The 27,992-nt window shown below is 41.9% G+C and overlaps 1 protein-coding gene across 1 annotated transcript in view; it reads left to right on the top strand.

Moving 5' to 3' along the window:
* TEX14 (testis expressed 14, intercellular bridge forming factor) overlaps positions 1-27,992 on the top strand; it is a 733,261-nt gene that overhangs the window by 572,421 nt on the left and 132,848 nt on the right. Inside the window, exon 12 of the mRNA XM_053705409.1 lies at positions 6,397-6,548. Within this exon, the coding sequence (XP_053561384.1) occupies positions 6,397-6,548 (152 nt within the window). The remainder of the gene's footprint in view (positions 1-6,396; positions 6,549-27,992) is intronic.

The following is a 27,992-nucleotide window of genomic DNA, read 5'->3' as shown; positions in this document are numbered from 1 at the left end:
TAGACTTTTCTGGGCTAAATCGATTCATTATTAACACATATTTAGCCTTGAGGAATCTTTTTATCTGGGTATTTTGATATAATAATATCGGCAGGCACTGTATTAGACACCTTATTTCTTAGGGGCTTTCCCAAAGCATAAGCAGAGCCTCATTTTCGCGCCGGTGTGGCGCACTTGTTTTTGAGAGGCATGGCATGCAGTCGCATGTGAGAGGAGCTCTGATACTTAGAAAAGACTTTCTGAAGGCGTCATTTGGTATCGTATTCCCCTTTGGGTTTGGTTGGGTCTCAGCAAAGCAGATACCAGGGACTGTAAAGGGGTTAAAGTTTTAAAACGGCTCCGGTTCCGTTATTTTAAGGGTTAAAGCTTCCAAATTTGGTGTGCAATACTTTTAAGGCTTTAAGACACTGTGGTGAAAATTTGGTGAATTTTGAACAATTCCTTCATGTTTTTTCGCAATTGCAGTAATAAAGTGTGTTCAGTTTAAAATTTAAAGTGACAGTAACGGTTTTATTTTAAAACGTTTTTTGTTTCTTTCTTATCAAGTTTATGCCTGTTTAACATGTCTGAACTACCAGATAGACTGTGTTCTGAATGTGGGGAAGCCAGAATTCCTATTCATTTAAATAAATGTGATTTATGTGATAATGACAATGATGCCCAAGATGATTCCTCAAGTGAGGGGAGTAAGCATGGTACTGCATCATTCCCTCCTTCGTCTACACGAGTCTTGCCCACTCAGGAGGCCCCTAGTACATCTAGCGCGCCAATACTCCTTACTATGCAACAATTAACGGCTGTAATGGATAATTCTGTCAAAAACATTTTAGCCAAAATGAACCCTTGTCAGCGTAAGCGTGGCTGCTCTGTTTTAGTTACTGAAGAGCATGACGACGCTGATATTAATATCTCTGAAGGGCCCCTAACCCAATCTGAGGGGGCCAGGGAGGTTTTGTCTGAGGGAGAAATTACTGATTCAGGGAACATTTCTCAACAGGCTGAACCTGATGTGATTGCATTTAAATTTAAGTTGGAACATCTCCGCATTTTGCTTAAGGAGGTATTATCCACTCTGGATGATTGTGAAAAGTTGGTCATCCCAGAGAAACTATGTAAAATGGACAAGTTCCTAGAGGTGCCGGGGCTCCCAGAAGCTTTTCCTATACCCAAGCGGGTGGCGGACATTGTTAATAAAGAATGGGACAGGCCCGGTATTCCTTTCGTCCCTCCCCCCATATTTAAAAAATTGTTTCCTATGGTCGACCCCAGAAAGGACTTATGGCAGACAGTCCCCAAGGTCGAGGGAGCGGTTTCTACTTTAAACAAACGCACCACTATACCCATAGAGGATAGTTGTGCTTTCAAAGATCCTATGGATAAAAAATTAGAAGGTTTGCTTAAAAAGATGTTTGTTCAGCAGGGTTACCTTCTACAACCAATTTCATGCATTGTCCCTGTCACTACAGCCGCATGTTTCTGGTTTGATGAACTGATAAAGGCGCTCGATAGTGATTCTCCTCCTTATGAGGAGATTATGGACAGAATCAATGCTCTCAAATTGGCTAATTCTTTCACCCTAGACGCCACTTTGCAATTGGCTAGGTTAGCGGCTAAGAATTCTGGGTTTGCTATTGTGGCGCGCAGAGCGCTTTGGTTGAAATCTTGGTCGGCTGATGCGTCTTCCAAGAACAAGCTACTAAACATTCCTTTCAAGGGGAAAACGCTGTTTGGCCCTGACTTGAAAGAGATTATCTCTGATATCACGGGGGGTAAGGGCCACGCCCTTCCTCAGGATCGGCCTTTCAAGGCAAAAAATAGACCTAATTTTCGTCCCTTTCGTAAAAACGGACCAGCCCAAAGTGCTACGTCCTCTAAGCAAGAGGGTAATACTTCTCAAGCCAAGCCAGCTTGGAGACCAATGCAAGGCTGGAACAAGGGAAAGCAGGCCAAGAAACCTGCCACTGCTACCAAGACAGCATGAAATATTGACCCCCGATCCGGGACCGGATCTGGTGGGGGGCAGACTCTCTCTCTTCGCTCAGGCTTGGGCAAGAGATGTTCTGGATCCTTGGGCGCTAGAAATAGTCTCCCAGGGTTATCTTCTAGAATTCAAGGGACTTCCCCCAAGGGGGAGGTTCCACAGGTCTCAGTTGTCTTCAGACCACATAAAAAGACAGGCGTTCTTACATTGTGTAGAAGACCTGTTAAAAATGGGAGTGATTCATCCTGTTCCATTAAGAGAACAAGGGATGGGGTTCTACTCCAATCTGTTCATAGTTCCCAAAAAAGAGGGAACGTTCAGACCAATCTTAGATCTCAAGATCTTAAACAAGTTTCTCAAGGTTCCATCGTTCAAGATGGAAACCATTCGAACTATTCTTCCTTCCATCCAGGAAGGTCAATTCATGACCACGGTGGATTTAAAGGATGCGTATCTACATATTCCTATCCACAAGGAACATCATCGGTTCCTAAGGTTTGCATTCCTGGACAAACATTACCAGTTCGTGGCGCTTCCTTTCGGATTAGCCACTGCTCCAAGGATTTTCACAAAGGTACTAGGGTCCCTTCTAGCGGTGCTAAGACCAAGGGGCATTGCAGTAGTACCTTACCTGGACGACATTCTGATTCAAGCGTCGTCCCTTCCTCAAGCAAAGGCTCACACGGACATCGTCCTGGCCTTTCTCAGATCTCACGGCTGGAAAGTGAACGTGGAAAAGAGTTCTCTATCCCCGTCAACAAGGGTTCCCTTCTTGGGAACAATTATAGACTCCTTAGAAATGAGGGTTTTTCTAACAGAGGCCAGAAAAACAAAACTTCTAGACTCTTGTCGGATACTTCATTCCGTTCCTCTTCCTTCCATAGCTCAGTGCATGGAAGTGATCGGGTTGATGGTAGCGGCAATGGACATAGTTCCTTTTGCGCGCATTCATCTAAGACCATTACAACTGTGCATGCTCAGTCAGTGGAATGGGGACTATACAGACTTGTCTCCGAAGATACAAGTAAATCAGAGGACCAGAGACTCACTCCGTTGGTGGCTGTCCCTGGACAACCTGTCACAAGGGATGACATTCCGCAGACCAGAGTGGGTCATTGTCACGACCGACGCCAGTCTGATGGGCTGGGGCGCGGTCTGGGGATCCCTGAAAGCTCAGGGTCTTTGGTCTCGGGAAGAATCTCTTCTACCGATAAATATTCTGGAACTGAGAGCGATATTCAATGCTCTCAAGGCTTGGCCTCAGCTAGCGAGGACCAAGTTCATACGGTTTCAATCAGACAACATGACGACTGTTGCGTACATCAACCATCAGGGGGGAACAAGGAGTTCCCTAGCGATGGAAGAAGTGACCAAAATCATTCTATGGGCGGAGTCTCACTCCTGCCACCTGTCTGCTATCCACATCCCAGGAGTGGAAAATTGGGAAGCGGATTTTCTGAGTCGTCAGACATTGCATCCGGGGGAGTGGGAACTCCATCCGGAAATCTTTGCCCAAGTCACTCAGCTGTGGGGCATTCCAGACATGGATCTCATGGCCTCTCGTCAGAACTTCAAAGTTCCCTGCTACGGGTCCAGATCCAGGGATCCCAAGGCGGCTCTAGTGGATGCACTAGTAGCACCTTGGACCTTCAAACTAGCTTATGTGTTCCCGCCGTTTCCTCTCATCCCCAGGCTGGTAGCCAGGATCAATCAGGAGAGGGCGTCGGTGATCTTGATAGCTCCTGCGTGGCCACGCAGGACTTGGTATGCAGATCTGGTGAATATGTCATCGGCTCCACCTTGGAAGCTACCTTTGAGACGAGACCTTCTTGTTCAGGGTCCGTTCGAACATCCGAATCTGGTTTCACTCCAGCTGACTGCTTGGAGATTGAACGCTTGATTTTATCGAAGCGAGGATTCTCAGATTCTGTTATCGATACTCTTGTTCAGGCCAGAAAGCCTGTAACTCGAAAGATTTACCACAAGATTTGGAAAAAATATATCTGTTGGTGTGAATCTAAAGGATTCCCTTGGGACAAGGTTAAGATTCCTAGGATTCTATCCTTCCTTCAAGAAGGATTGGAAAAAGGATTATCTGCAAGTTCCCTGAAGGGACAGATTTCCGCCTTGTCGGTGTTACTTCACAAAAAGCTGGCAGCTGTGCCAGATGTTCAAGCCTTTGTTCAGGCTCTGGTTAGAATCAAGCCTGTTTACAAACCTTTGACTCCTCCTTGGAGTCTCAATTTAGTTCTTTCAGTTCTTCAGGGGGTTCCGTTTGAACCCTTGCATTCCGTTGATATTAAATTATTATCTTGGAAAGTTTTGTTTTTGGTTGCAATTTCTTCTGCTAGAAGAGTTTCTGAATTATCTGCTCTGCAGTGTTCTCCTCCTTATCTGGTGTGCCATGCAGATAAGGTGGTTTTGCGTACTAAACCTGGTTTTCTTCCAAAAGTTGTTTCTAACAAAAACATTAACCAGGAGATTATCGTACCTTCTCTGTGTCCGAAACCAGTTTCAAAGAAGGAACGTTTGTTGCACAATTTGGATGTTGTTCGCGCTCTAAAATTCTATTTAGATGCTACAAAGGATTTTAGACAAACATCTTCCTTGTTTGTTGTTTATTCCGGTAAAAGGAGAGGTCAAAAAGCAACTTCTACCTCTCTCTCTTTTTGGATTAAAAGCATCATCAGATTGGCTTACGAGACTGCCGGACGGCAGCCTCCCGAAAGAATCACAGCTCATTCCACTAGGGCTGTGGCTTCCACATGGGCCTTCAAGAACGAGGCTTCTGTTGATCAGATATGTAGGGCAGCGACTTGGTCTTCACTGCACACTTTTACCAAATTTTACAAGTTTGATACTTTTGCTTCTTCTGAGGCTATTTTTGGGAGAAAGGTTTTGCAAGCCGTGGTGCCTTCCATTTAGGTGACCTGATTTGCTCCCTCCCTTCATCCGTGTCCTAAAGCTTTGGTATTGGTTCCCACAAGTAAGGATGACGCCGTGGACCGGACACACCTATGTTGGAGAAAACAGAATTTATGTTTACCTGATAAATTACTTTCTCCAACGGTGTGTCCGGTCCACGGCCCGCCCTGGTTTTTTTAATCAGGTCTGATATTTTATTTTCTTTAACTACAGTCACCACGGTACCATATGGTTTCTCCTATGCAAATATTCCTCCTTAACGTCGGTCGAATGACTGGGGTAGGCGGAGCCTAGGAGGGATCATGTGACCAGCTTTGCTGGGCTCTTTGCCATTTCCTGTTGGGGAAGAGAATATCCCACAAGTAAGGATGACGCCGTGGACCGGACACACCGTTGGAGAAAGTAATTTATCAGGTAAACATAAATTCTGTTTTTCCAAATTTTCCAAATTTGATACTTTTGCCTGGCCTGGGCTTCTTTTGGGAGAAAGCTTCTTCAAGTGGTGGTGCTTTTTGTTTAGGACTGCCTGTCTTGTCCCTCCCTATTTATCTGTGTCCTCTAGCTTGGGTATTGATTCCCAACAGTAATTACTGAAGCCGTGGACTCACCGTATCTTAGGAAAAAAAAAAAAAAACTTTTTATGCTTACCTGTAAAATGTATTTATTTCCGGATATAGTGAGTCCACGGCCCCACCCTTTATTTTAAGACAGTTGTTTTTTTTTTTACTATAACCTCAGGCACCTCTACATCTTGTGTTACTCCTTTTTCTCCATTTCGCTTCGGTCGAATGATTGGGGGTTGTGGGTAAGGGAGTGATACTTAGCAGTTTAACTGTGGTTCTCTTTGCTTCCTCCTGCTAGCCAGGAGTGAAATTCCCAACGGTACTTACTCAAGCCGTGGACTCACCATATCCATAAAGAAAGAAATGTATCTGGTAAGCATAAATTTTGTTTTTATTTTCACTGCTAATCTAAGCGGCTCTGGCTTCCCACGGCAAAAGTCTTTTTGAAACACTATGATTTACCATTGTTTTACTTTATTCTCATGTTTGTTACATAGTATCCAATGGTGAACTTGATGATCTTACTTTATTGGTAATCATATTATTGTTTCAATTACTTTGCAGTTACACTGGCATGTGTTTGACAGTGTATCTTATTATTGTTTTCTTTATTATTATTTTTTTTTTTTTTTATTATGCTAACCTATGACTTTATTACCCAGATATAAGGTGTGTGTTTTCAAGCTTTGCATAGATTCAGAGCCAGATGAGAAGCTAGAAAATGTATTTAAAATGTCAACAGTTACAGACTTACATTCAAGAGGGGAGCTTTAGAACTCCTAGATGACTTTGCATATTCCAAAAACCGTTTGTTTTTGTTATTTTGAATATGAAGAAAATTGATCTTTAGTAAGTAATGTTTTTTTTTTGCTAACATTATAATAATTATTTTTAAAATATGCTTTAATTTCTGACTTTGTCTTCTAGCAAAGATGGAGGGACCCACAGTGACCTCACTCATTTCCCTATACCTATGCAGCTTTATAATTGGTTGGCTCCAGAAGTAATTCTAGGGAAAACAGTTACAGCAAAATGTGATATTTACAGCTTTTGCGCAATTACTCAGGAGAGTCTAACTGGTAATAACATCTTAGTACCATAAGGATATTTTATTCTAGTAGTGTCTTCTAATATAAGTCTTATAAGCATTAACATTAAAGAATTACTTATAAAATTAATCAGTATAATGATTTTTTTTCATTACTTCAATGTGTTACTTTCTTTTATAGCAATTTAAAGGGGTATGAAATCCAATATTTTTTTATTTCATGATTCTGATAGAGAAAAATTGTAAAAATAATAATAATTCTATTATCAAATTTTCATTGTTCCTTTGGTATCCTTGTTGAAAAGCAGCTAGGTTAAGAAGTGTGCACATATCTGAAGCACTAGATGGCAATAGTTTTATAAGAATGTTTTTAATAATACTATACATTTCCAAAAGCGCTAAATTGCAGCAGTGTTGTCTGACTTATAGTAACATAAAGCATGTGCAGGTATTGTCTTCAAAAAAGAATACCATGAGAACAAAACAAATATAATCGAAGTAAATTGGACACTTCAAAAATTGTAATGTGTGTCTGAACCATGAAAGATAGATGAATAGATTTATATTTAAAGATAAGAGATGTTAATTGATGTAAGATTTAATTATATTTCTGTAATTCATTCCTGCTTCCATGTCAAATGAATATGTGAGCCAATAGCAAAATGCAAAAATTACTGAGAAAAATTAAAAATAAATATGTAATTGTAACTTTTTTTTTTTTCCATGTATCTTGAAAGTTATTAAGATCATCCCATGTTGGATATTCATTGCCTGTCAACTAAGAGGAGTCAAAAACACCCCTACATTTTAGAGCTTTTCTCCACCCATATATGCCTCCCCTCAGCCACTCAATTCATTTTTTGCCTCTGTAGGAGTAGGTTAAAGTTATGAAGTGTTTTGATCTTCATCTAGATGGAGGCCAACCAGGGAGTGTAAAGCTTCTCCTTGGGTTAAGATGTTACAAGCTCTCCAGGTGAAATGCAGATTTATCCACCAGTCATCTGATCTACGTGTGCTGTGGATAGAACCTTGTAATTGTGCTTGAACGTCCTTGGATGGGCCCCTTTACTGAATGCAGTTTGTTATCATTGTGGTGCAGGGTAGAGAATGGTGACACCAGATAAGCAATGTTTTTATTACCTTCCACAGTCCAACATCCATCTACTAAGTAGGTTCACATATTCTGTGGTTATTTACTATTTCTTATAAACTTTGGCACCTTTTCTAGAATATTAGCTTTTATTAGTCACTGTCCATTTAATAGTCACTTTATCCAGCACTAGCACATTCCACACTCTACATTTTTAATCATTCTACATTTCATTTGACTTATTTTGGGCAGAATGTAAGTTTTGTTCATTTGAGGAACTGTTTTATTGTCTAGCTGGTGTAGGAGATCAGCGTATTAGTGTGGGTTATTATGGGAATTCCTATCCCATTTCAAAAGTGAGGTGGGCATTTTAGAAGCCTTAGAGATTGCTCCCTGTGTCAGTCAAGGTGGTGAGGCTTTTTTGGTGTTAGAGTTTTTTTTTTGTTTTTTTTTTGGGGGGGGTAATTAAACTATTTTTATTTGTTAGCTCTGTGTGTTTTTTTTGCATAGTTTTTGGAATTATTTCATTGTTCTTTTCTTTCTGCTGTTTTTTTTTTTTTTTTTTTTTGGGGGGGGGGGGCTATATTGCTCAGCTACTTTATGTCATATTGTACTGTTTTATTATACTACACTTTCTCCCTTCCCTGTATTTTCTATCATGGAATTAAGTGGGGCAGCTTTAGATCATGGCTTGTTAGATGGTGAATTGAGGGCAGACCTGGGTACGATGCCTGTTTTTCATGAGTATGCTTAATCTGTAAAACTGCTTTTGCTTGCCCTCCTGCTTAGCTTTGTGTGAGTTGTGCTGAAATTATTGCAAATTCTCAATGATTTAGAGACTGTTGTGCCTCCTAGAGGTCTTTCAGGGAATGCTGATGACCTTTCTCCCAAACATAGAGATTATGGGGCCTATTTATCAAAGGTCTTGCGGACCTGATCTGACAGTGCGGATCAGGTCCCCAAGACCTCGCTGAATGCGGAGAGCAATACGCTCTCCATATTCAGCATTGCACCAGCAGCTCACAAGGGCTGTTGGTGCAACGCCGCCCCCTGCAGACTCGCGCCCAATGGGCCGCCAACAGGGAGGTGTCAATCAATCGGGTTGAATTCCGGCGATTCCTGTCCGCCTCATCAGAGCAGGCGGACAGGGTTATGGAGCAGCAGTCTTTAGACCGCTGTTTCTGGCGAGTCTGACGACTCCCCAGAAACATGGGCCACAAGCTTCGTTCGGAGCTTGATAAATGGGCCACTATATCCACTCCACTGTTTCATATTTAGTGGTAATGATGCCTCCCCTACCATAACTCAAACAATCTTTTCCAATATTCGGTTTACCCTGATGATAGTGGTTCAAGTATGAGGCATTGCTGTAGTACCCTACTTGGACAGCATTCTTGTCCAGGTTTTCTCTTTCCAAGAAACAGTAGACCACAGACATGGGATTGCTTCTAATGCTTTGCAATCACTGGTGGTACATAAATGTTCTGAAGAGATCTCATATTTCTCAGACACTGGTCATCTTCAGCATCATAATTGTCGCAAGATTGGTCCGCCATAGTTATCAAAGCGTCAAGATCGGCAAATGTTGAAATTTGTGACGTAACATACGATCCCGCAATCTCAATCCGACGCACATCAATGCTCATTGAAAATCTGTGGAATTTGAGCGGAATCGTGTTCATTCACCCTCATATTCGACACTATTTGAAGCTCTCACAAAGTTATTTAAATTTCTACAGTTAGGCTTGCGTCTTTTCCGACTCTGCATACCTGGTTTTCAATCTGCCACCCTTCAGGTCGCGGATGCCAATGGGCATGCCAATGGGAGTCTGAAAACACAGAAAGCTTATGCTAGATGCTGCAAGATAATGAAGTATATTACATAATGAAAGTAAATTAGAAACTTTATTAAAATTGTATACCCTTTATAAAGCAAACAATATTATTGCTCCACATTTGGTGCACTAGTAGATATAGGGATAAAAATGAAAAATACATTACTACTGATGGATTATGCTACAACTTTGGCTCTCATTATAAATCAAGGGGACACTATTTTTTCTACATATGTGGTGCAAGGTTTTGCCCCAAACTTGTTGCACTATTAGATATAGAGATAAAAATAAAATAAATACACAACATAATATAGCTAGCTTCCTTATTATTTGTTGGAAAAATCTATGTGCACCATGTTTAAGCCATGTAATACAAGTCCCACCATCTGATTCAAATACACATTATAAACTATCACTAACAAATAAAATAGCTCAAAACTTGTGTCATTGATCACTCATCAGAACTTGTAAGTGCCATTTGTTACATTGTGTATTATACTTTGAAAGTATGTATATGTGAAATTAGTATTAAAGATAAACATTGATGCTGACATTAGGACACACAGTGTAATATTTTAGACAATAATTTTAAAATTCAAATTGAAGTTTGATTCAATATAATCTTAAACTGATAGCTCAAAGGGATAGCCCACCTAACTTGAAACGGTCATAAATCAGATACAGCAGAAATTAAAATGACCTCTTCACTGTCATGTTATTTCCAGTGTATTTCTTCCTTCTCTTGAATTTATTTTTCAGTAGGAAATGTCATCTTATATACCAGCCCATTTTATAACACCTGTGAAGGGGTGTTTTTGAAAAATAGATTGCAATCAGGAGGGGTTAGACAGGTCCAGAGAGAAACCTGGCCCAGCTCTTAAAGGGACAGGAAACCCCAAAATATTATTTCATGATTTGGATAGAACATAACTTTTTAAACAACTTTCCAATTTACTTGTATTATCAAATTTGCTCCATTGTCTTGTTATCCTTTGCTGAAGCAACAGCATTGCACTACTGGCAGTTAGCTGAACACATCTATTTAGCCAATCACAAGAGACAAATGTGTGCAGGCACCATTTAGCAGCTAGCTCCCACTAGTGCAACTTACATTTTTACTTTCCTATCCCTTTAAAATCCCTTTAAAATATCCATAGATTACATATTATATTTGCAATTATTCCTGTTCAGAATAATAATATATTTATAATATATACATATAGTGGTATAAATAAACACAGGGGTATGACAGACAACATTGTTTGGAACAAAAAAAGGAACGTAGGGATATGTAAATATGTTTGTAAAATATTTCTGACATAACACACACACACACAAATTATTCATATTTATAGGGAGTGCAGAATTATTAGGCAAGTTGTATTTTTGAGGATTAATTTTATTATTGAACAACAACCAAAACTCATTAATATCAAAGCTGAATAGTTTTGGAAGTAGTTTTTAGTTTGTTTTAAGTTATAGCTATTTTAGGGGGATATCTGTGTATGCAGGTGACTATTACTGTGCATAATTATTAGGCTACTTGACAAAAAACAAATATATACCCATTTCAATTATTTATTTTTACCAGTGAAACCAATATAACATCTCAACATTCACAAATATACATTTCTGACATTCAAAAACAAAACAAAAACAAATCAGTGACCAATATAGCCACCTTTCTTTCCATGGATTCTGTCAGTGTTTTGATCTGTTCACCATCAACATTGCGTGCAGCAGCAACCACAGCCTCCCAGACACTGTTCAGAGAGGTGTACTGTTTTCCCTCCTTGTAAATCTCACATTTGATGATGGACCACAGGCTCTCTATGGGGTTTAGATCAGGTGAACAAGGAGGCCATGTCATTAGATTTTCTTCTTTTATACCCTTTCTTGCCAGCCACGCTGTGGAGTACTTGGACGCGTGTGATGGAGCATTGTCCTGCATGAAAATCATGTTTTTCTTGAAGGATGCAGACTTCTTCCTGTACCACTGCTTGAAGAAGGTGTCTTCCAGAAACTGGCAGTAGGACTGGGAGTTGAGCTTGACTCCATCCTCAACCCGAAAAGGCCCCACAAGCTCATCTTTGATGATACCAGCCCAAACCAGTACTCCACCTCCACCTTGCTGGCGTCTGAGTCGGACTGGAGCTCTCTGCCCTTTACCAATCCAGCCACGGGCCCATCCATCTGGCCCATCAAGACTCACTCTCATTTCATCAGTCCATAAAACCTTAGAAAAATCAGTCTTGAGATATTTCTTGGCCCAGTCTTGACGTTTCAGCTTGTGTGTCTTGTTCAGTGGTGGTCGTCTTTCAGCCTTTCTTACCTTGGCCATGTCTCTGAGTATTGCACACCTTGTGCTTTTGGGCACTCCAGTGATGTTGCAGCTCTGAAATATGGCCAAACTGGTGGCAAGTGGCATCTCGGCAGCTGCACGCTTGACTTTTCTCAGTTCATGGGCAGTTATTTTGCTCCTTGGTTTTTCCACACACTTCTTGCGACCCTGTTGACTATTTTGAATGAAACGCTTGATTGTTGGATGATCACGCTTCAGAAGTTTTGCAATTTTAAGAGTGCTGCATCCCTCTGCAAGATATCTCACTATTTTTGACTTTTCTGAGCCTGTCAAGTCCTTCTTTTGACCCATTTTGCCAAAGGAAAGGAAGTTGTCTAATTATTATGCACACCTGATATAGGGTGTTGATGTCATTAGACCACACCCCTTCTCATTACAGAGATGCACATCACCTAATATTTTTAATTGGTAGTAGGCTTTCGAGCCTATACAGCTTGGAGTAAGACAGCATGCATAAAGAGGATGATGTGGTCAAAATACTCATCTGCCTAATAATTCTGCACTCCCTGTATATACACATATGTATGTGTGTGTGTGTGTGTATATATATATATATATATATATATATATATATATATATATATATATATATATACACATACTAAAATATGTATGTCCAATATAAAAAATAATTCACTCTCCACTTTGCACCAAATATGTCGCTACTTGCTATATTCGCAATTAGTCCTGCTCAAAAAAAGAATACATTTACACTATGTACAATAATGTGCTAAAGAGAAATGTGCTTGTTCGTGGACAGTAATGAAATGGTATAAATAAAGTTGGGAAAAATCCCAGAATAGCCGCGACATTGATGACTGTTAGTTAACACCAGTCTGATGCTCTCCGCACCGTACTTGACCCTCGTGTTTTTGACAGCTTTTTTATAAATAAGGAGATCATATTCAGATCTGCGATGTTTGGCGAGCGTATTGATGCCCGCAAATGCAACATAGTGTAGAATCTGCATGGGATGACTCCTGGTGGCCCACAGCCCTCGGACACCCTCCAACTCCAACACACCACGCATGAAATCTAGGCGTCATCCTCGGCTCATCACTTTCCATGGACCGCCAAGTCAATGCCGTCTCTTCGACTTGTTTTCACATACTTCACCTACTGCGAAAAATCTTCAAGTGGATCCCCACTGAAACTAGAAAATCTGTCACTCACGCCCCCGTCAGTAGTCGACTGGACTACGGCAATGCACTTTACGCTGGGTCCACCATCAAGCTCCAGAAACGACTCCAACGCATCCAGAACACCTCGGCCAGACTCATCCTCGACATCCCTCGCCAAAACCACATCACTGAACACCTAAGGAACCTACACTGGCTCCCCGTCAACAAGAGAATCACCTTCAAGCTCCAAACCCATGCGTTCAAGGCCCTCCACAACATTGGTCATGAATACATCAACCACCGTGTCAATTTCTACACCCCCTCCAGACAACTCCGCTCTGCCGACCAAGCACTCGCAGTCATCCCCGCATCAAGAAAAAAACAGCTGGAGGAAAATCCTTCCCCTATATGGCAGCAAGGTCATGGAACTCCCTCCCACTGCACCTCAGACAATCCACCTCCCTTACAAACTTCAGGAAGGACCTCAAGACCTGGCTCTTCGACTGAATCTTCTTCCCTTAGCCCCCTCTCCCCCCCTCCCGTAGCGCCTTGAGACCCTCACGGGTGATTAGTTTGCGCTTTACAAGTACCCAATAGATAGATAGTTGACGCTTTGATAAATATCTCCCTCAGGCTGCAATGAATATGTGCTTACCTACAGCTAATTAACCTTTCTACAGTAGTTTAGCACATGGGAGTGATATGGTTGCCTTGTCATATGGGGTTCCTTTTACCAAGTTTTACTTCAATGCCTTTTTAACTTTTACACTCTTTGGATCAGGAGACCAGATAATATCTGTCTTGGTAGCAGTTTCACCAGTTTATAGTGCAGAGAGCTTTTTTTTTTTTTTTTTTGTTTCAGGAGGCTTTAGTAAAAAGTGATCACTCTTCAGAACTGTCTCTTATCCAATTAGATTTGGGAATGGTCATTTCAAAAGCTTTTATCAATCAGTTGGAACTCAAAGTTAATTGGCGATGAATGAAGTGTCAAACATTCTCAGATGGACCAAATACAACAAACCATTCATATCTAAGAGTCATCCGTGCTTTCATCAGGGGGGTGGGCTTGCTGAGACCTAATAGAGAAAGATCTCATGGCTTCTTGCTTTTATAACAACTTGCCAGGCTACTGTGTTAGGACACAGGATTCTCAGATGAAAATAATGTATTCCTTAATGGTTCCATGGTCCTTCAGGCTGATGTTAACTGTTTGTTATGCTGTCCAGGATAGCCAGAATCAATCAGAATGGGCATCCATCATTCTGATTGCTCTAGCTTGGCCTTGCAAATGCTTGGGAAGTATCTTGAACACTTTTTAGGATAACGTATTTATATGCAGATGTCATCTTGCCCTTCATGGTGTCTTCCCTGAATTTACCTTTTTTCCCTGAGACAACAGAAGGTTTTCTGGTAATGTGTTTTTTTTTTTTTTTTTTTTTTTTTTTATTTATTTATTATTTTATTGAAGTTTAAACAAAAAAAAAAAAAACACATTTCCCAATAGAAAAAGATTACAGAGATAAGTTTGGCTATTATATCTATTATCAACAGTCTTCAGAAAATATGATAAACTATAGCATGAATACCAGGCAACAAACTTAAACCTATCTATTTGAAACCTACCATTTTCCACAGGAAAAAAAAAAAAAAAAATCAAATGCCAAGACACAGGATCACAATCTTAAGTTAGATTGTAGCAGATTCAGAAGAAATATGAGGAAACAATTTCTCTTGTTAAGTGTATCCAGTCCACGGATCATCCATTACTTGTGGGATATTCTCCTTCCCAACAGGAAGTTGCAAGAGGATCACCCACAGCAGAGCTGCTATATAGCTCCTCCCCTCACTGCCATATCCAGTCATTCTGTTGCAACTCTCAACTAAGATGGAGGTCGTAAGAGGACTGTGGTGTTTTATACTTAGTTTATTTCTTCAATCAAAAGTTAGTTATTTTTAAATGGTACCGGAGTGTACTGTTTATCTCGGGCAGTATTTAGAAGAAGAATCTGCCTGCATTTTCTATGATCTTAGCAGAAGTAACTAAGATCCTTTGCTGTTCTCACATATTCTGAGGAGTGAGGTAACTTCAAAGGGGCAATAGCGTCCAGGTTTTCCTGTAATAAGGTATGTGCAGTTAAAATATTTTTCTAGGGATGGAATTTGCTAGAAAATGCTGCTGATACCGAAGTAATGTAAGTAAAGCCTTAAATGCAGTGATAGCGACTGGTATCAGGCTTATTAATAGAGATACATACTCTTATAAAAGTGTATTTTAAAACGTTTGCTGGCATGTTTAATCATTTTTTACATATGTTTGGTGATAAAACTTATTGGGGCCTAGTTTTTTCCACATGGCTGGCTTGAATTTTGCCTAGAAACAGTTCCCTGAGGCTTCCCACTGTTGTAATATGAGTGGGAGGGGCCTATTTTGGCGTTTTTCTCTTGTTAAGTGTATCCAGTCCACGGATCATCCATTACTTGTGGGATATATTCCCTTCCCAACAGGAAGTTGCAAGAGGATCACCCACAGCAGAGCTGCTATATAGCTCCTCCCCTCACATGTCATACCCAGTCATTCTCTTGCAACCCTCAACATAGATGGAGGTCGTGAGAGGAGTGTGGTGTTTTATACTTAATTAATTATTCAATCAAAAGTTTGTTATTTTTAAATGGCACCGGAGTGTGCTGTTTTTTCTCAGGCAGTATTTAGAAGAAGAATCTGCCTGCGTTTTCTATGATCTTAGCAGAAGTAACTAAGATCCACTGGCTGTTCTCACACATTCTGAGGAGTGGGGTAACTTCAGAAAGGGAATGGCGTGCGGGGTCTCCTGCAACTAAGGTATGTGCAGTAAAATATTTTTCTAAGGAATGGAATTGACTAAGAAAATACTGCTGATACCGAAGTAATGTAAGTAAAGCCTTAAATGCAGTGAAAAGCGACTGGTATCAGGCTTATTAATGTATGTGCAGTAAAATAATTTTCTAAGGAATGAAATTTGACTAAGAAAATGCTGCTAATACTGAAGTAATGTAGTAAAGCCTTAAATGCAGTGGAAGTGACTGGTATCAGGCTTATCAATAGAGATACATACTCTTTAAAAAAAAGGATGTTTAAAACGTTTGCTGGTATGTTTAATCGTTTTTTGAGGTACATTGGTGATAAAACTTATTGGGGCATAATTTTTTCCACATGGCTGACTTTTTTCTGCATAGAAACAGTTAACTGAGGCTTCCCACTGTTGTAATAATGAGTGGGAGGGGCCTATTTTAGCGCTTTTATGCGCAGTAAAAATTCAGACTCAGTCTTCCTGCTTCTTCCTGCATGATCCAGGACGTCTCTAGAGAACTCATGGGACTTCAAAAGTCATTTTGAGGGAGGTAATCAGTCACAGCAGACCTGTGACAGTGTGTTTGACTGTGTTAAAAACGTTTTTTTCTCTATTGATTATCCTTTTTGAGTATTAAGGGGTTAATCATCCATTTGCAAGTGGGTGCAATGCTCTGCTAGCTTAATACATTTACTGTGAAAATTTGGTTGCTATAACTGATTTGGTTCATTGTTATTTCAACTTGAGACAGGTTGTGTGCTTCTTAAAGGCGCAATAGCGTTTTTAATATTGCTTGTAAACTTATTTTAAAGTGTTTTCCAAGCTTGCTAGTCTCATTGCTAGTCTGTTTAAACATGTCTGACACAGATGAATCTGTTTGTTCATTATGTTTAAAGGCCAGTGTGGAGCCCCATAGAAATATGTGTACTAAAAGTATTGATTTCACTTTAAATAATAAAGGTCAGTCTTTATCTGTAAAATAATTATAACCAGACAACGAGGGGGAAGTTATGCCGACTAACTCTCCTCACGTGTCAGTACCTTCGCCTCCCGCTCAGGAGGCGCGTGCTAATGTGGCGCCAAGTACATCAGAGACGCCCATAGCAATCACTTTACAGGACATGGCTACAATCATGAATAATACCCTGACAGAAGTATTATCTAGATTGCCAGAATTAAGAGGCAAGCGCGATAGCTCTGGGATTAGGACAGAGCACGCTGGTGCTTTGAGAGTCATGTCTGATACTGCGTCACAGTTTGCAGAACATGAGGACAGAGAGCTTCATTCTGTGGGTGACGGATCTGATCCAGGGAAACCGGATTCAGAGATCTCTAATTTTAAATTTAAGCTTGAGAACCTCCGTGTATTGCTAGGAGAGGTTTTAGCTGCTCTGAATGACTGTAACACAGTTGCAATTCCAGAGAAATTGTGTAGGCTGGATAGATACTATGCGGTGCCGGTGTGTACTGACGTTTTTCCTATACCTAAAAGGCTTACAGAAATTATTAGCAAGGAGTGGGATAGACCCGGTGTGCCCTTTTCCCCACCTCCTATATTTAGGAAAATGTTTCCAATAGACGCCACTACACGGGATTTATGGCAGACGGTCCCTAAGGTGGAGGGAGCAGTTTCTACTTTAGCTAAGCGTACCACTATCCCGGTGGAGGATAGTTGTGCTTTTTCGGATCCAATGGATAAAAAATTAGAAGGTTACCTTAAGAAAATGTTTGTCCAACAAGGTTTTATCTTGCAGCCCCTTGCATGCATTGCGCCTGTCACTGCTGCTGCTGCATTCTGGTTTGAGTCTCTAGAAGAGGCCATTCACACAGCTCTATTGGATGAAATTATGGACAAGCTTAAAGTACTTAAGCTAGCTAATGCATTTGTTTCTGATGCCATTGTACATTTAACTAAACTAACGGCTAAGAACTCCGGATTCGCCATCCAGGCGCGGAGAGCGCTATGGCTTAAATCCTGGTCAGCTGACATGACTTCTAAATCTAAATTACTTAATATTCCTTTCAAGGGGCAGACCTTATTCGGGCCCGGCTTGAAAGAAATTATTGCTGACATTACTGGAGGTAATGGTCATACCCTTTCTCAGGACAGGGCCAAATCAAAGGCCAAACAGTCTAATTTTCGTGCCTTTCGAAATTTCAAGGCAGGAGCAGCATCAACTTGCTCCGCTCCAAAACAGGAAGGAACTGTTGCTCGTTACAGGCAGGCCTGGAAAACTAACCAGTCCTGGAACAAGGGCAAGCAGGCCAGAAAACCTACTACTGCCCCTAAGACAGCATGACGGAACGGCCCCCTATCCGGAAACGGATCTAGTGGGGGCAGACTTTCTCTCTTCGCCCAGGCGTGGGCAAGAGATGTCCAGGATCCCTGGGCGTTGGAGATCATATCTCAGGGATATCTTCTGGACTTCAAAGCTTCTCCTCCTCGAGGGAGATTCCATCTATCAAGGTTATCAGAAAACCAGATAAAGAAAGAGGTATTCCTACGCTGTGTACAAGACCTCCTAGTAATGGTGGTGATCCGCCCTGTTCCACGGACGGAACGAGGGCAGGGATTTTACTCAAATCTGTTTGTGGTTCCCAAGAAAGAGGGAACCTTCAGACCAATCTTGGACCTAAAGATCTTAAACAAATTCCTATGAGTTCCATCATTCAAAATGGAAACTATTCTAACCATCCTACCCATGATCCAAGAGGGTCAGTACATGACCACAGTGGACTTAAAGGATGCCTACCTTCACATACCGATTCACAAAGATCATTATCGGTACCTAAGATTTGCCTTTCTAGACAGGCATTACCAGTTTGTAGCTCTTCCCTTTGGGTTAGCTACGGCCCCGAGAATCTTAACAAAGGTTCTGGGCTCACTTCTGGCGGTTCTAAGACCGCGAGGCATAGCGGTGGCTCCGTATCTAGACGACATCCTGATACAGGCGTCAAGCTTTCAAATTGCCAAGTCTCATACAGAGATAGTTCTGGCATTTCTGAGGTCGCATGGGTGGAAAGTGAACGTGGAAAAGAGTTCTCTATCACCACTCACAAGAGTCTCCTTCCTAGGGACTCTTATAGATTCTGTAGAGATGAAAATTTTCCTGACGGAGTCCAGGTTATCAAAACTTCTAAATGCTTGCCGTGTCCTTCATTCCATTCCACGCCCGTCAGTGGCTCAGTGCATGGAAGTAATCGGCTTAATGGTAGCGGCAATGGACATAGTGCCATTTGCGCGCCTGCATCTCAGACCGCTGCAATTATGCATGCTAAGTCAGTGGAATGGGGATTACTCAGATTTGTCCCCTCTACTAAATCTGGATCGAGAGACCAGAGATTCTCTTCTCTGGTGGCTTTCTCGGGTCCATCTGTCCAAGGGCATGACCTTTTGCAGGCCAGATTGGACGATTGTAACAGATGCCAGCCTTCTAGGTTGGGGCGCAGTCTGGAACTCCCTGAAGGCTCAGGGATCGTGGACTCAGGAGGAGAAACTCCTACCAATAAATATTCTGTAGTTAAGAGCAATATTCAATGCTCTTCTAACTTGGCCTCAGTTAGCAACACTGAGGTTCATCAGATTTCAGTCGGACAACATCACGACTGAGGCTTACATCAACCATCAAGGGGGAACCAGGAGTTCCCTAGCGATGTTAGAAGTCTCAAAGATAATTTGTTGGGCAGAGTCTCACTCTTGCCACCTGTCAGCGATCCACATCCCAGGCGTGGAGAACTGGGAGGCGGACTTTCTAAGTCGCCAGACTTTTCATCCGGGGGAGTGGGAACTTCATCCGGAGGTGTTCGCTCAACTGATTCATCGTTGGGGCAAACCAGAACTGGATCTCATGGCGTCTCGCCAGAACGCCAAGCTTCCTCGTTACGGATCCAGGTCCAGGGACCCGGGGGCGGCGCTGATAGATGCTCTAGCAGCCCCTTGGTTTTTCAACATGGCTTATGTGTTTCCACCGTTTCCGCTGCTGCCTCGACTGATTGCCAAGATCAAACAGGAGAGAGCATCGGTGATTCTGATAGCGCCTGCGTGGCCACGCAGGACCTGGTATGCAGACCTAGTGGACATGTCGTCCTGTCCACCATGGTCTTTGCCTCTGAGGCAGGACCTTCTAATACAAGGTCCTTTCAACCATCCAAATCTAATTTCTCTGAGGCTGACTGCATGGAGATTGAACGCTTGATCCTATCAAAGCGTGGCTTCTCAGAGTCAGTTATTGATACCTTAATACAGGCACGGAAGCCTGTTACCAGAAAAATCTGACATAAGATATGGGGTAAATACTTGTATTGGTGCGAATCCAAGAGTTACTCATGGAGTAAAGTTAGGATTCCTAGGATATTGTCCTTTCTATAAGAGGGTTTGGAAAAGGGTTTATCTGCTAGTTCGTTGAAGGGACAGATTTCTGCTCTGTCTATTCTTTTGCACAAGCGTCTGGCAGAAGTTCCAGACGTCCAGGCTTTTTGTCAGGCTTTGGCTAGGATTAAGCCTGTGTTTAAAGCTGTTGCTCCTCCGTGGAGCTTAAACTTGGTTCTTAAAGTTCTTCAAGGTGTTCCGTTTGAACCCCTTCATTCCATTGATATTAAGCTTTTATCTTGGAAAGTTCTGTTTTTGATGGCTATTTCCTCGGCTCGAAGAGTCTCTGAGTTATCTGCCTTACATTGTGATTCTCCTTATCTGATTTTCCATTCAGACAAGGTAGTTCTGCGTACTAAACCTGGGTTTTTACCTAAGGTAGTGTCTAACAGGAATATCAATCAAGAGATTGTTGTCCCATCATTGTGCCCTAATCCTTCTTCAAAGAAGGAACGTCTTTTTTGCATAATCTGGACGTAGTCCGTGCCCTGAAGTTCTATTTACTGGCAACTAAAGATTTTCGTCAAACTTCTTCCCTGTTTGTCGTTTACTCTGGACAGAGGAGAGGTCAAAAAGCTTCGGCAACCTCTCTCTCCTTTTGGCTTCGGAGCAAAATACGCTTAGCCTATGAGACTGCTGGACAGCAGCCCCCTGAAAGGATTACAGCTCATTCTACTAGAGCTGTGGCTTCCACCTGGGCCTTTAAAAATGAGGCCTCTGTTGAACAGATTTGCAAGGCTGCGACTTGGTCTTCTCTTCACACCTTTTCAAAATTTTACAAATTTGACTCTTTTGCTTCTTCGGAGGCTGTTTTTGGGAGAAAGATTCTACAGGCAGTGGTTCCTTCCGTTTAAGTTCCTGCCTTGTCCCTCCCATCATCCGTGTACTTTAGCTTTGGTATTGGTATCCCACAAGTAATGGATGATCCGTGGACTGGATACACTTAACAAGAGAAAACATAATTTATGCTTACCTGATAAATTTATTTCTCTTGTAGTGTATCCAGTCCACGGTCCGCCCTGTCTTTTTAAGGCAGATCTAAATTTTAATTAAAACTCCAGTCACCACTGCACCCTATGGTTTTTCCTTTCTTGTTTTGTTTTGGTCGAATGACTGGATATGACATGTGAGGGGAGGAGCTATATAGCAGCTCTGCTGTGGGTGATCCTCTTGCAACTTCCTGTTTGGAAGGGAATATATCCCACAAGTAATGGATGATCTGTGGACTGGATACACTACAAGAGAAATAAATTCATCAGGTAAGCATAAATTATGTTTTTTGCACAGCAAAAATTACAGACACAAACATCCAGCTTCTTCCTGCATGATCCAGGACTTCTCTGAAGGGCTCAAAAGGCTTCAAAAGTCGTATTGAGGGAGGTAAAAAGCCACAGTAGAGCTGTGGCAGTTGTTGTGACTGTTTAAAAAACGTTTTTGTAATTTGTTATTCCGTTTTTGGTATTAAGGGGTTAATCATCTATTTGCAAGTGGGTGCAATGCTCTGCTAACTTATTACATACACTGTAAAAATTTTGTTAGTGTAACTGCATTTTTTCACTGTTATTTCAAAATTTGGGAAAATTTGTGTTTCTTAAAGGCGCAGTAACATTTTTTATATTGCTTGTAAACTTGTTTTAAAGTGTTTTCCAAGCTTGCTAGTCTCATTGCTAGTCTGTTTAAACATGTCTGACACAGAGGAACCTACTTGTTCATTATGTTTGAAAGCCATGGTGGAGCCCCATAGGAGAATGTGTACTAAATGTATTGATTTCACCTTAAACAGTAAAGATCAGTCTTTATCTATAAAATAATTATCACCAGAGGGTTCTGTCGAGGGGGAAGTTATGCCGACTAACTCTCCCCACGTGTCAGACCCTTCGCCTCCCGCTCAGGGGACGCACGCTAATATGGCGCCAATTACATCAGGTACGCCCATAGCAATTACCTTGCAGGACATGGCTGCAATCATGAATAATACCCTGTCAGAGGTATTATCTAGATTGCCTGAATTAAGAGGCAAGCGCGATAGCTCTGGGGTTAGGAGAGATACAGAGCGTGCAAATGCTGTTAGAGCCATGTCTGATATTGCGTCACATTATGCAGAACATGAGGACGGAGAGCTTCAGTCTGTGGGTGACATCTCTGACTCGGGGAAACCTGATTCAGAGATTTCTAATTTTAAATTTAAGCTTGAGAACCTCCGTGTATTGCTTGGGGAGGTATTAGCTGCTCTGAATGACTGTAACACAGTTGCAATTCCAGAGAAATTGTGTAGGCTGGATAGATACTATGTGGTGCCTGTGTGTACTGATATTTTTCCTATACCTAAAAGGCTTACAGAAATTATTAGCAAGGAGTGGGATAGACCCAGTGTGCCCTTTTTCCCACCTCTTATATTTAGAAAAATGTTTCCAATAGACGCCACTACACGAGACTTATGGCAGACGGTCCCTAAGGTGGAGGGAGCAGTTTCTACTTTAGCAAAGCGTACCACTATCCCGGTTGAGGACAGTTGTGCTTTTTCAGATCCAATGGATAAAAAATTGGAGGGTTACCTTAAGAAAATGTTTATTCAACAAGGTTTTATTTTACAGCCCCTTGCATGCATTGCGTCTGTCACTGATGCGGCGGCATTCTGGTTTGAAGCCCTGGAAGAGGCCATCCAGACAGCTCCATTGAATGAAATTGACAAGCTTAGAACGCTTAAGCTAGCTAACTCATGTGTTTCTGATGCCATTGTTCATTTGACTAAACTAACGGCTAAGAATTCCGTATTCGCCATCCAGGCGCGTAGGGCGTTATGGCTTAAATCCTGGTCAGCTGACGTGACTTCAAAGTCTAAATTACTCAACATTCCTTTCAAGGGGCAGACCTTATTCAGGCCTGGCTTGAAGGAAATCATTGCTGACATTACTGGAGGCAAGGGTCATACCCTTCCTCAGGACAGGGCCAAATCAAAGGCCAAACAGTCTACTTTCCGTGCATTTCGAAATTTCAAGGCAGGAGCAGCATCAACTTCTTCCGCCTCAAAACAAGAGGGAACTGTTGCTCATTCCAGACAGGCCTGGAACAAGGGCAAGCAGGCCAGAAAGCCTGCTGCTGCCCCCAAGACAGCATGAAGGAACGGCCCCCTATCTGGAAACGGATCTAGTGGGGGGCAGACTTTCTCTCTTCGCCCAGGCGTGGGTAAGAGATGTTCAGGATCCCTGGGCGTTGGAGATCATATCTCAGGGATATCTTCTGGACTTCAAAGCTTCTCCTCCACACGGGAGATTTCATCTTTCAAGGTTATCAGCAAGCCAGATAAAGAAAGAGGCATTCCTAAGCTGTGTGCAAGACCTCCTAGTAATGGGAGTGATCCATCTAGTTCCGCGGACGGAACAAGGACAGGGATTTTATTCAAATCTGTTTGTGGTTCCCAAGAAAGAGGGAACCTTCAGACCAATCTTGGATCTAAAGATCTTAAACAAATTCCTCAGAGTTCCATCATTCAAAATGGAAATTATTCGGACCATCCTACCCATGATCCAAGAGGGTCAGTACATGACCACAGTGGACTTAAAGGATGCCTACCTTCACATACCAATTCACAAAGATCATCATCGGTTCCTAAGGTTTGCCTTTCTAGACAGGCATTACCAATTTGTAGCTCTTCCTTTCGGGTTGGCCACTGCCCCGATAATTTTTAAAAATTGTTCTGGGCTCACTTCTGGCGGTTCTAAGACCGGGAGGCATAGTGGTGGCTCCGTATCTAGACGACATCCTGATACAGGCGTCAAGCTTTCAAATTGCCAAGTCTCATACAGAGATAGTTCTGGCATGTCTGAGGTCGCATGGGTGGAAAGTGAACGTGGAAAAGAGTTCTCTATCACCACTCACAAGAGTCTCCTTCCTAGGGACTCTTATAGATTCTGTAGAGATGAAAATTTTCCTGACGGAGTCCAGGTTATCAAAACTTCTAAATGTTTGCCGTGTCCTTCATTCCATTCCACTCCCGTCAGTGGCTCAGTGCATGGAAGTAATCGGCTTAATGGTAGCTGCAATGGACATAGTGCCATTTGCGCGCCTGTATCTCAGACCGCTGCAATTCTGCATGCTAAGTCAGTGGAATGGGGATTACTCAGATTTGTCCCCTCTACTAAATCTGGATCAAGAGACCAGAGATTATCTTCTCTGGTGGCTTTCTCGGGTCCATCTGTCCAAGGGTTTGACCTTTCGCAGGCGAGATTGGACGATTGTAACAACAGATGCCAGCCTTCTAGGTTGGGGCGCAGTCTGGAACTCCCTGAAGGCTCAGGGATTGTGGACTCAGGAGGAGAAACTCCTCCCAATAAATATTCTGGAGTTAAGAGCAATATTCAAGGCTCTTCTAGCTTTGTCTCAGTTAGCAACACTGAGGTTCATCAGATTTCAGTCGGACAACATCACGACTGTGGCTTACATCAACCATCAAGGGGGAACCAGGAGTTCCCTAGCGATGTTAGAAGTCTCAAAGATAATTCGCTGGGCAGAGTCTCACTCTTGCCACCTGTCAGTGATCCACATCCCAGGCGTAGAGAACTGGGAGGCGGATTTTCTAAGTCGTCAGACTTTTCATCCGGGGGAATGGGAACTCCATCCGGAGGCGTTTGCTCAACTGGTCCATCGTTGGGGCAAACCAGAACTGGATCTCATGGCGTCTCGCCAGAACGCCAAGCTTCCTTGTTACGGATCCAGGTCCAGGGACCCGGGAGCAACGCTGATAGATGCTCTAGCAGCTCCTTGGTTCTTCAACCTGGCCTATGTGTTTCCACCGTTTTCTCTGCTCCCTCGACTGATTGCCAAAATCAAACAGGAGAGAGCATCAGTGATTCTGATAGCACCTGCGTGGCCACGCATGACCTGGTATGCAGACCTAGTGGACATGTCATCTCTTCCACTATGGACTCTGCCTCTGAGGCAGGACCTTCTAATACAAGGTCCTTTCAATCATCCAAATCTAATTTCTCTGAGACTGACTGCATGGAGATTGAACGCTTGATTCTATCAAGGCGTGGCTTCTCCGAGTCAGTCATTGATACCTTAATACAGGCTCGGAAGCCTGTCACCAGGAAAATCTACCATAAGATATGGCGTAAATATCTTTATTGGTGTGAATCCAATAGTTACTCATGGAGTAAGGTTAGGATTCCTAGGATATTGTCCTTTCTCCAAGAGGGTTTGGACAAAGGCTTATCAGCTAGTTCTTTAAAAGGACAGATCTCTGCTCTGTCTATTCTTTTGCACAAGCGTCTGGCAGAAGTTCCAGACGTCCAGGCATTTTGTCAGGCTTTGGTTAGGATTAAGCCTGTGTTTAAAACTGTTGCTCCCCCGTGGAGCTTAAACTTGGTTCTTAAAGTTCTTCAGGGAGTTCCGTTTGAACCCCTTCATTCCATTGATATTAAATTTTTATCTTGGAAAGTTCTGTTTTTGATGGCTATTTCCTCGGCTCGAAGAGTCTCTGAGTTATCTGCCTTACATTGTGATTCTCCTTATCTGATTTTTCATTCAGACAAGGTAGTTCTGCGTACCAAACCTGGGTTTTTACCTAAGGTGGTTTCTAACAGGAATATCAATCAAGAGATTGTTGTTCCATCATTGTGTCCTAATCCTTCTTCAAAGAAGGAACGTCTTTTGCATAATCTGGACGTAGTCCGTGCCTTGAAGTTTTACTTACAGGCTACTAAAGATTTTCGTCAAACATCTGCCCTGTTTGTCGTTTACTCTGGACAGAGGAGAGGTCAAAAAACTTCGGCAACCTCTCTCTCCTTTTGGCTTCGGAGCATAATACGCTTAGCCTATGAGACTGCTGGACAGCAGCCCCCTGAAAGGATTACAGCTCATTCTACTAGAGCTGTGGCTTCCACCTGGGCCTTTAAAAATGAGGCCTCTGCTGAACAGATTTGCAAGGCTGCGACTTGGTCTTCGCTTCACACCTTTTCAAAATTTTACAAATTTGACACTTTTGCTTCTTCGGAGGCTGTTTTTGGGAGAAAGATTCTACAGGCAGTGGTTCCTTCCATTTAAGTTCCTGCCTTGTCCCTCCCATCATCCGTGTACTTTAGCTTTGGTATTGGTATCCCACAAGTAATGGATGATCCGTGGACTGGATACACTTAACAAGAGAAAACATAATTTATGCTTACCTGATAAATTTATTTCTTTTGTAGTGTATCCAGTCCATGGCCCGCCCTGTCCTTTTAAGGCAGGTCTAAATTTTAATTAAACTACAGTCACCACTGCACCCTATGGTTTCTCCTTTCTCGGCTTGTTTCGGTCGAATGACTGGATATGGCAGTGAGGGGAGGAGCTATATAGCAGCTCTGCTGTGGGTGATCCTCTTGCAACTTCCTGTTGGGAAGGAGAATACCCCACAAGTAATGGATGATCCGTGGACTGGATACACTACAAGATAAATAAATGTATCAGGTAAGCATAAATTATGTTTTTTACAGAAAGGGTGGTTGATTCATGGGATAAACTTCCATTGTGGTAAACAAAAAGACTGTAAAGGAATTCAAAAATGCCTGGAACATGCATAAGGCTATCCTAAGAAAAAAGTTACATTTTGGGCTAGATTAGAAATGGAGCGTTAAATTATTGTGCAAACAGAAATGGACAAAATTGCCCGTTTGTTGGCATGCGGTAATTAATCACCCATTACAAGTGGCTGGCTATTGCTACCGCAAGCTCGCGTTAGCAATTAGCACTTATAAAATTAACCAGAGATGGCCCCATAATAAAGTGTAGCATATTTTATTAAAAAATAAAGACAGCATCATCCTTATTTTTTAATAAAATCACTGCATTAGGCAGTATTTTGGGGCTAAAGTTGGTGGGAGTTGGGTATGGCACTGAAAAGTGCCTTTACATTGCGGTCTATGGGAACTGTGTGTTCCTTGTAAATATATGTATGTATATGCTTGTATTTATATATGTATGTATATGCTTGTATTTTTTTTTTATATATATATATATATATATATATATATATATATATATATATATATATTCAATTAGCACGTGTTCCAGCACTCCAGCTTCAACTAATAATGAAGCACCTGGGTGCAATCCTCAATGGATTGTAGATAAGAGCTAGGAAAGGGAGGGCACTCTCAGGATTTATATACATCAAAGTTAGTTTTTTGTTTATAACAACAACGTTAGAAAGTCATAAGGATAGGTCGACGTTTCGGCTTACATAGAAGCCTTCATCAAGACAGATGAACAACTCACAACAGCGACTAGCAGCCGCACACAACACCACCGGCAAAACAGAATTCTATGTGCGGCTTCTATGTAAGCCGAAACGTCGACCTATACCTATCCTTATGACTTTCTAACGTTGTTGTTATAAACAATAAACTAACTTTGATGTAAATAAATCCTGAGAGTGCCCTCCCTTTCCTAGCTCATATATATATATATATATATATATATATATATATATATATATATATATATATATATATATAAAACAGGGAAGGGGACTGCACTCTCAGGGGTAGATTTATCATATTGCAAGCGGACATGATGCAATGTAGTGTATCATGTCCGCTGCACATCAATAAATGCTAACAGCATACACTGTTGGCATTTATCATTGCACCAGCAGTTCACAAGCAATGCCGCCCCCTGCAGATTTGCGGCCAATCGGCTGCTAGCATGGTGTGTCAATAAACCCGATTGTATTTGATTGGGTTGATTTCTGTCTGCGTAAGTGAGTGCTGGACTTTCTGTGATATGTGATATATTTATGAATGCTGACATTGCTGAGCTTCAGTTCTAATGCTGTCTCTGAAGCCTATGGAAGTGTGCTGTTAACTTGTAATACCAGCACACATTAGCATGC

The sequence above is a fragment of the Bombina bombina genome, chromosome 3 (assembly GCF_027579735.1).
Source record: "Bombina bombina isolate aBomBom1 chromosome 3, aBomBom1.pri, whole genome shotgun sequence".
Classification (NCBI taxonomy): domain Eukaryota; kingdom Metazoa; phylum Chordata; class Amphibia; order Anura; family Bombinatoridae; genus Bombina; species Bombina bombina.
This window is presented reverse-complemented; position numbering and strand designations above follow the sequence as displayed.